At 48.3% G+C, this 9700-nt stretch overlaps 1 protein-coding gene across 1 annotated transcript; it reads right to left on the reverse strand.

Annotated features, from left to right (window-relative positions):
- Positions 1-601: 601 nt before the first annotated feature.
- HEY1 (hes related family bHLH transcription factor with YRPW motif 1) lies at positions 602-4164 on the reverse strand. The gene is made up of 5 exons (XM_038128589.1): positions 3758-4164; positions 3586-3661; positions 3429-3512; positions 3231-3312; positions 602-2424 (listed from the first exon to the last, which is right to left on the reverse strand). The coding sequence occupies exons 1-5, from the start codon at positions 3979-3981 to the stop codon at positions 1841-1843; spliced, it is 1050 nt and encodes a 349-aa protein (XP_037984517.1). The 5' UTR covers positions 3982-4164; the 3' UTR covers positions 602-1840.
- Between the last annotated feature and the right edge of the window lie 5536 nt (positions 4165-9700).

The following is a 9700-nucleotide window of genomic DNA, read 5'->3' on the forward strand; positions in this document are numbered from 1 at the left end:
CAGATTTGCAGGTAGGACAGACTGCATCAGGAGAAAAACTATATGCCTGTAATCCTGCCAGGTTTTTACTTCAAGCAAAGGTGTTAGACACTGGTGGTGCCACTCAGAAACAAATACAGGATCAGAGACCTGGGGTAGATTCTGCACTAATGAACTGAATGTGATCTGAACCTCATTCTAACGTACAAACTTCATTCCAGAGCTGTAGGACAGATAACAAGATCATGAGTTAGACAGAAAAGGACTTCATATTTGTAAAGATGATTACTTTTTAATGTTAATACAAGTCACTAAGAATATTCAAGCACAGTGCAGCTTTAACCCCTTCTTTAGCAGAACCCTGCTATCTTCACTACCTGCCCACACACTGCCAGGCGCATAAAAGATGTGCAAAAGAAATCCTACGTTTTCCTTCCCTTGACTGTTACTCCAAGGCACTGTGGTTCTTCACGTACTCAGCTAGCTTAGCTACACCTGCTGTAATATCTGAGAAAAAAGCAAATACAAATGCCCACAGCAGGACTAAGTAGCAATCGTTTGACATCTTGTGACACCCACAGGCATAGAATTCTTCACTGATATATATCAGACAAGCATGTCATTTAAAACACTTTGTTCTTTCTCCTTTATTTAGCCACAACACAGATACAAGAGCAGGCAAACCCCTTCCAGTTGAACTCACTCAATAAACCTGTTCAGATTAAGATTCTTATGAAATCAAGCAAAATATATGTACATGCACACACTCTCAGGCACACAAGAACACAGCAGAACTCTTGAAAAATGAGGAGTGGCACTGAACTGCACCTAAAACGCAATAGAAACATCACCTAGTTAGGATGCATCTGTTAAACAACAAGGCTGTGAACTGAACAGGTTCCCACTGTACCATTCCACTGGCTATTTAAACACCAGCATCAACTGTTTCAGCTGAAAATCTGAAGCTGACAGAAAAGTCTGACCTCAGATACGCAAGAATTCGGGCTAGCAGAACAATTACTCCACTGTCACTCAAAGCAGGATCTGGCCCTATGGAATGAAGATGCTCTTGCTGGGAGATCACTGCAGGTGACAACTTTAATCCTATAACTTCCCCAGCAACTAAACCCACCACCAATACAGCGTGCAATTTGACTTTTGCACCCTCTCCACTCATACTGCTCCTTTTGATGGAAGAAATAGTGTAGTGGTTCTAAGAAGTGAGTACATATCTACTAGGGACTAGAATAAGATTGCCAAATACACCAAATGGCTTCAGAAGGAAGAGGAATTGGGCTCTTAGATGAAGCTGGTCAAGCAGGTCCATCTGATTTGTCAACGCTTTGCTCAGAAATAGAAGACTCAAACATAGTTTACAAAAAGAGCAATTCTTTATAGAACATCTCAGTGTCAAAATACTAACAAAAACACAGCTTGTAAATGCTGAGAAGAATGGTCTTGGAAAAATTAGTAACAAAACTAAGCCATCGCTAACAATAATAGGTGGTATCTCCTCATAAAAACACCAGTCTGATGTACTCAGGAAAAATGAAACATTTGAAACAAACTGTTTACAAAAGTGACTTAAATGCTCAGCAGAGATCTAAGACAAGTGTTAACAAACCACTACTGTAATTTTATTTTTGGACAACTTCAGCAACTATCAAAAAAAAAAAAACCAACCTGTTAATACAAAAAATGTGGAAAACAAAAAAAAATCCAATGAGACAGTTTTTAGACAAACTCAGTTAAGGTGAAGCTGTACCTTTGTCCCAGTTACTAAGAACTTCAGCTTTAAGGGTGGCATAACCCAGCTCAGCTGGGTTTAGAGGCTTTCCCACCCTTGCTAAAGAGTCAGTTCTTAGAAGGCGCCAATCTCAGTCCCCCAGGGTCTGTAGGGTTTGCTGAGCGCTGCTGACTGCGTTGGTGTAGATGGGCTCAGCACGTTGGGGGACAGCAGATGAAAGGAGCCAAACGAGAAGGGGAACGCAGACAAAGATGCCATGGAGGAGAGAAGAGGAGGAGACAGTTTGGTAGTAGATGTGACCACAGGGAGCACTGGTCCGACGCTGCCATTTGGGGGCACTCTGAGTGAGGAAGTTTCAGCATGTGGGGCAGCAATTCTGGTCTGGTGATGTGGTTCTGTGGAAGATGCTGTAGTGCTGGTATTACCATGCCCATTTTGAGCCAGCAGCAACGGGTGAGGTATGTGAGGGTGATGTCCAAAGGCACTGCCCCAAGGAATGTGTCCAATGCCAGTGTGCGCACTGCTCGCTGCCTCCCGTTGAGAGGCGTAGTTGTTGAGATGAGACACGAGTCGAACTCGCAGAGGATCAGAGGCATCCAGACCCTCTATGATACTCAGGTATCGAGCAACTTCAGCCAGGCACTCTCGAAACCCGAGACTCCGGTAGTCCATAGCCAAAGCGTGAGCATCAAAATAACCTAAGAGAAAAGAACAGAGAATGAAGTCTTAAGATGTTGTTTTCTAGTCATTGTCTACAAGTAGCCTCCCCACTCCACCCTCCCCTATAAGCATATTTCACTTGGATGTGGTTAGTATTCCCAACCATAGACTAGCTGCCAAGCTCTTTTTTTTTTTTCCTTCCTTTTCTGTTTAACAAGCTTTTCTTTTATATCTGTGCTGTGATGCTGCAAGTCCCAAGACCAGTCACAAACTGCCATTTTTAAACTGGAATTGCCCACTGACACTGGAGGAAAGTATTTTTGTTCCTTCCATTTGTCTCCCTTTGCAAGTTAAACCACAGCACACTGAAATTCATTAGAAACACAAGTCCTAACTTATCAGGGGATACTTGAGGAGGCAAAGTACTTTTTTCTTAAAAGGGCCTTTCAGCATTTTTGCTAAATCTTTTTACCACGTATTTCATCCAGTATTTTTTCCTAGTTTTGTTCTGAACTTCCAGAAAATTAGAGAAACAAGCATTAGACATCAATAATAACTGCTTTCCAAGCTGCCAAAAGCTGATTCACTTCGCAGTGCTGACACACTGCTGGAGAGACGTAGTCACTCTCCTCTAGAACAACTCTCTCCTCAGAGCTAGCACTGCAAAACCTTTCAGTGCTAGTGATGCCACAAATCTTGTGAAGTAGAGAAAGTCCCTAATTCCTGATGAAACGGAAGAGAGCTGCCGTTCACTTTCTGCAGGCATCGCCAATGCTCGGGAATGCGCTGCAATCCCAGCAGCCTCCCTGCAGGGCTGCTGAGTCTGTCACGCACAAAACTTTACCTTTCCCTCCTGCCGTATGCAGCATTTTCAGGTGATCGACAGTCATCTGCAGAATCTCTGCTTTTTCCAGCTTGGCTGATCCCTAGGAGAGAAGGGAAGGCACGAACCGTTTCAGGCAGAGCCAGAGACATTACCGAGGGCTGACGCTCCCTCCCGGGAAGGGATGGGGGGGCACCGCGGAGGGTCGCTGGGCGCTACCTGCTTCTCAAAGGCGCTGGGCACCAGCCTCCTCAGCTCGGACAGGCTGTTGTTGATGCGGTCGCGGCGGCGCTTCTCGATGATCTAGGGCAGAGAGCGGGGGTCAGCGGGGCCGTGCCGGGCTGCGGGGAGCCGCGGCCGGCCGGCGGGCACTCACCCCTCGGCGCCTCTTCCTGGCCAAGATCTGCGAGGTGGTGGAGGGAGACATGGAGCCCGCGGCCGAGCTCAGGTTCCTGCGGGGAGCAGCGGGACACCGGTCACCGCGGGGGGTTCGGGGCTCCGCGGGGCGGAGGGGAGGTGGGGGCGCGGCGCAGCCCGCCTCAGCTCACCCATTCTCGTCTGCGCTCTCCTTCTCCACCTCGACGGCCTCATCCAGCTCCTCGCTGTCCGACGAGCTGTACTCGGGGTGCGCCCGCTTCATGGCACCGACGGCGGGGACGGGGACGGGGGCGGCGGGGCGCGGGCGGCCGTCCGGGAGGCGGCGGGCGGCGGGGCGCGGGAGGAGCGCGCCCAGAGCGCGTCCCGCGCCTCGCCCGGCGCCCGTCTCTCCCATGGAGTTCCCACGCCTGGCGGGCGGGCAGGAGGCAGCGGGCAGAGGCAGGGAGGGACGGAGGGAAGCAGGGATGGAGGGATGGACGGACAGAGGGAGGGAGGGATGCGGAGGCGGCGGGCACGGACGCAGCCCGGCACAGCACGCCCGCCGCCGCCCGCCGCCCAGCGCCGCCACGCGCGGCCCCCGCCCGCCCCCATTGGCCGCCGCCGCCACCGCCCCAGCCAATCGCCGCCAGGCGCTGCCGGGGCCACGCCCCCGCCGCGCGGGAGGTGCCGCCGTGGGAACGCGGCGGGGGGGGATGGATGGATGGATGGATGGATGGATGGATGGATGGATGGATGGATGGATGGATGGATGGATGGATGGATGGATGGATATGGATGGATGGATGGATGGATGGATGGATGGATGGATGGATGGATGGATGGATATGGATGGATGGATATGGATGGATGGATGGATGGATGGGTGGGTGGATGGATGGATGGATATGGATGGATGGATGGATGGATGGATGGATGGATGGATATGGATGGATGGATATGGATGGATGGATGGATGGATGGGTGGGTGGATGGATGGATGGATATGGATGGATGGATGGATGGATGGATGGATGGATGGATGGACGGATGGTGTTGGGCAGGGGTGGGAATGGGCACATCCCCAGCTGGGGAGCCGGTGTGGATGCTGTGCGGATGGGCAGGACAGGGCAGCACCCTCGGGGCTCCCACCCGTCCTTCTGCCAGCCCCTCCTGCTGGGGTCCCCGGCAGCCTGAGCCCAGCGGAATCGTTGCACCCTGCAGAGGCAGATGAAGCTTCTGAGGGCTTCCCTAAGGCAACAAGGGCCTGGCTGAGTGAGTACAATCACAGAATAAACGAGGTTAGAAGAGACCTCTTGTCAACCAGACTATGGCTAGTGCCACACTAAGTGCCACATCCACTCTTTTCCTAAACACCTCCAGGTATGGTGACTCCACCACCTCCCTGGCAGCCCATTCCAGGTATCACCTTTGCTATGAAGAAATACCTCCTCATGTCCAACCTGAACTTCACCTGGCACAGCTTAAGACTGTGTCCTAATGTCCTGTTACTGGTTGTCTAGGAGCAGAGGCTGATCCCCACCTGGCTACAAGCCTACGAGCTCCTTTCAGGGAGTTCTAGAGAGTGATAAGGTCACCCCAATCCTCCTTTCCAGGCTAAAAGAAGAAGGGAAAGCCTGGGCAGGAGTAGAAAAAGAAAAAAAAAAAAAAAAAAAAAAAAAAAAAAAAAAAAAAAGTGGCTAAAGCTAGAAAGTTGAGGAGGCTTAAACTCAGGGTTTTCAGTTTGTTGGCAATGCAAGGGAAATAAAGGCATCCCTCTTTCCTGTACCCTTCCAAACTGCAAATCTGCCAGCCACGTCCTTTTCTTGTTTACTCCCCCCACCACGTATTGTGGCAGTGGGCAGAAGCAGGAACAGTTTTTAAGAAGCTGAAAGCACATGGCCTTTGCTGGCAAGCAGGGAGAAATGACAGGAAAGGTCAGCACTGGATACAGGATGTGTGGAGGTCTGGCTGGCACGCTTACTGTGAGCACATGCTGCCTTGCACTCAGCAGGGCCCTCAGCCTGAATGTAGTATTCCCCCAGCAAGTCCTCTTCATTCTGCCAGCTTTCTCAGGCTGAGGTACAGGCAAAATAGGACAGGTGAAATGAGGGTGTGCTCTTTGAGGTGGTTTCATAATAATTAAATTTTCATTTACATGGAGCCTTTCAACTCAGGCTCCCTTCTAAGTTGATTCTTCCACGTTTCACAATCGGATGGACTGGAGGATAACCAAGAGCATCATGTGAGAGCAAAGAGTTGATGGACCCAGATTTTCCCATTCTAAGGCCCTGGAATAATTACTTTCAGCCTCTCATTGGTTTAGGTTACCAGCACAGGGCTGCCTCTTTCATGGAGTTGCCCATATTTTTGCAAAGCATCTCAAGTAGGAGGGAAATGGAAGTAGGGACCAAGCTAAAAGTAGTAAAAGACCTGCAGTTAAGAAGATAGAAACAATCCTGTAGCCACCTGTAAGCAGCTAACAGAAGATGACATAAATCTTCTATTCCCACATTATTTTTTTCACAAAGCTGTCCTTTCTGCAGTGCTTTAATTGAGTTTGTGTCAGCACTTCTTTTACATCCACCTTCCCAGCCTCTATATTTTGTTGTGAAACTTGTCTGCCTGCACCACTTGCCTTTCTGGCCTGCAGACTTACACATCTGAGCTCTCCCATCCAGGCACATATATATCTTCTCCTACTGTGGAGGAAACAAACATGGAAGAAGAAGTTCCTTGGGATTAAGCATCGATTGCTTGGGAGTAGAGGTGTGGCCACCCAGGTTCCCAGCAGCTGGATGCTGGAGCTGCCCCCATCTTCAGCTCTGTGAACCACTGGGGCCAGGCAGCCTCCAAAGAAGCTTTCTGAGCTTGTGTAGACACCGACTTCTGTAAATGATTTACAAGAACGGGCAGGTAGAGTGTAGCTGTGCCTGCACACTGTGTGAGCAATTGTAGTTGGCTATCAGCAGCTGTGGGAAGATAGGAAATGTTTGCCTGTGTGGTTTCAATCTTCCCATCCAGCACTAGGAGGAGCAGACAGCAAAACCAGCTTTAAATTGCTCTTGTGCTTTTCTGGTACTGGGCATGGATCCAAAGTGTTGGTCTAATTGTTAACCATGGCCCAAAGGGAAATTTTGTTAGCCCAAAATTACCAACACACCGAGAGCGCACTGTCATACATCTCTCTCACCAGAAGGGCAGACAGGAGAGCAGCCCATTGCTCACCAAAGCCTAAGGAAATTAAAACTGTGCAAAAGCTGATGCTTCTAAATAGAACTGAATTTCAGCCCCCACTGGTAGCTTTGCACCAATGAGGCTATGAACCTTAGGAGATAACAGCCTCCTCTCGTCCCCTGCACTGTCACTGTGCCTCCCTTTTCCCTGCTTAACATTGCAGTGCCCTCTTCCTTCTAAATGCCCACCTCCTGCTGCAGCCATGCCGTGCCTCAGTCGCCCCACCACCCAAATATTTCATCTCACAACCCTTCCTATCACACACATCCCCACACTTGCCCCCTCTTGCCACTCCCCCCGCCCCAGTTTCCCCATTGCTTCCAGGTTTGGCACAACTCTGCATTTCCAGATCCAGGGTCTACAGCCACATCTGGCCCCCAGAGCTGGAAGCAGGAATGGCAGGACAGGGTAAAACCCTCACACCAAAGCAGAGAATCAGGTTTGAGACATGCAGGAGCTCTTGTGGCAACTGTCCTTTGGAAGGAGTGGTGCTAGTTTTTGTGTGCACCCCACATTTTTCTTTGCTGGATGCTCCCCTATAGTGATTTCAGTGCTACTCAAAGTGCTTGAAATGGCATTGTTTATTGCTGCTGCAGGCTTTCCTCCAGCAGAGACCTGCCACTGCTGACCCTTGCTCCAGTGTGTGTGTGCTAAATTAACTCCCATCCCTTTCCTTTAGGTTTTCTCTCCCAAGAGAGCAAGTGCTTTGAAGAGTAATCCCGTCAACCTGTCACCCCAAGTCCCGGAAACTCGCTGTTGCTATGGTTACTGTGCCCAATTCAACTGGTGGCTCTGGCACTCACATTGCAGCCAGGCAAAAACATCAGTGCTCCCCTCTGACCTCCCCTCCCTGCATATATCCAGCTGCAGCATCAGCTCTGCAAGCAAGAGGTTGTCGCTCCAAATGTTGTTCTTTTCTTTACAGAGTTTTGGCTGAGTGTTGATTGTTGGTGCCACTGACACATGGCAAAACTAGTTATCACAGGTCAAATGGAAGTGCTGGAGAAGTGAATGGGAGTGACACAGGAGGGTTTTAGACTCCTTGCATGATCTGTTAGCTGTACTGTGACTATAAATGTGTTTCCTCAGGAGCTGAACTCTGACACTCCTGTCTGCACATGCCAGAGGTCCAAATAGCCAGCTCAGAAGTTAGGCTGGGGTGCTCTCTAAGCACACTGGCCCCAGCTTCTGCCATACAGGCACTGAGTGTCTTTGTGCTGGAGCCATTGCTGCAGCAGAAGGACATAAACCTCACACATTCACATGCATCTGTAGTGCTAGCCAGATCATCAAGAATTCCTCTCTTCAAGCTGGACAAGGACAGGGATAAATAATATTTACATCAAAGTCTTCACTGTAAGCAGAATGCTCCTGCTGCAGTGCTTCTGCTGCAGGATGAGTTTCAAGTGTCATCTTTTGGAAGCAGTGTATAGCTATGAATAAGCAAGACTAGTGCTGTCAGCACAATAAGAGAAGCAGTGCAAACAGATATCTGTTCTGGATGGCTCCAACAGGTACTCTTTGCATTTACCTGCTTAGGCTTCAGCCCATCTCCAAAACCAGACCTGTGTTGTAACTGTGCAAAAGGCTAATCTGTGACTGCACATTCAAGCTGCTGACAGGCAAAGCTACCTCATATTTCATCGGCCCTGTGACTGAGGAGGGAAGAGGCAGATTGGCTATTTTATTACCTAGTTTCCTTTCCAATAAATTTTGCCTCTTTTCTCTTTTTATGCAAGGTTCCATCTGACCTAAGGCTCTTACAGATGTCAGCTTCTTCCATAAATATCCCTTCTTCCATTTCCACAACACAAGCTGTCCTGTGGAAAGACACTACAAGACACAGGAAGACCCTGCAGGAAGAATGACACCAGGCCATTAATGGCTGTTAATTAATGGCTGTCTCAGAATAGATGCAAAAGGAGGCAAACTTGACATGGCACAGTGTAGGAAATTCTGGTTTTACTAGCAAGCACCTTTGATCTTAATCATGGGAAAGTGACACCCTATCCAAATGTATAACAGTGCACCTCATGTAAAATCACACAAAAAGTCAGCAACACAGTATTGGCAGGACAGCCTCTGACAGCATTGCCAAATCTAGAGGGAACAATGGCCCCAAAATTGTGTCAACTACTGACACCATCCCACCATGGTGACAATTTCACTGTAAATGGGTAGTTCATTTACACCAGTGATCACTCTTCACTATCACAGTCACTCCTCACTATCACAGGACAGTTGGCACCAAATATCACAGAGTAAAACCAGGTTTTCCTTTTGCCAACTTTTTTAAACCAAGTTCTCTGAAGTTTGCCAAAATAGTTTTGTTCTGTTCCTACAGTGTTTCTCATAAATGTACTGAGGAATAATAATGCAGAAACTTGCTCTGGTTTCATGCTGTTGAAATCTCCACAGTCCAACAAGGAGCAGCCTGGCTAGCTGTTTTCCTGTGAAGTTTTACAACTTCAGTGTTTTAAATACAGTGTTCAAACCATGCTTTGTGTTATACAGTGATATATGGAAGTCCCTGCTCCGAAGACTTTACAGTCTGAGACCTACTTTGAGTTTTCTTTGCCAGTAAGATGCAGCTTTGAGGAAAATGTGTGTGTACTACCCATTCTTGCTAGGAGGTGTAGGATAGAGAACAACTCCCAGACCTTCTGTTTTACCATGAAAACTAATTTTTTATAGTATGATCTTTCAAAGGGAAAACCTGGCTTTTTGGCTAATACAAACAATATTTTTATCTAAAAAAAGTTTATTTGAACTGAATTTCATTGTGACAAAATAAAAATGAAACTGGAGAATACCCTGTAGCTGTTGCTAAGGGCAGTTTGAAATAAAGCAAATCAAATTATTAATCCATGACATTTGAAGGTACCAGCTATTAAGACCAT

The sequence above is a fragment of the Motacilla alba genome, chromosome 2 (genome assembly GCF_015832195.1).
Source record: "Motacilla alba alba isolate MOTALB_02 chromosome 2, Motacilla_alba_V1.0_pri, whole genome shotgun sequence".
NCBI lineage: Eukaryota > Metazoa > Chordata > Aves > Passeriformes > Motacillidae > Motacilla > Motacilla alba.

Excerpts from the sequence above, each read along its gene's own strand:
- HEY1 (XM_038128589.1), bottom strand. The coding sequence starts at position 3,981 with ATGGGAGAGACGGGCGCCGGGCGAGGCGCGGGACGCGCTCTGGGCGCG. Across the intron at positions 3,662-3,757 it reads GAGAGCGCAGACGAGAATGG|GAACCTGAGCTCGGCCGCGG; the intron begins GTGAGCTGAGGC and ends TGCTCCCCGCAG. Across the intron at positions 3,313-3,428 it reads CCAGCGCCTTTGAGAAGCAG|GGATCAGCCAAGCTGGAAAA; the intron begins GTAGCGCCCAGC and ends CTTCTCTCCTAG.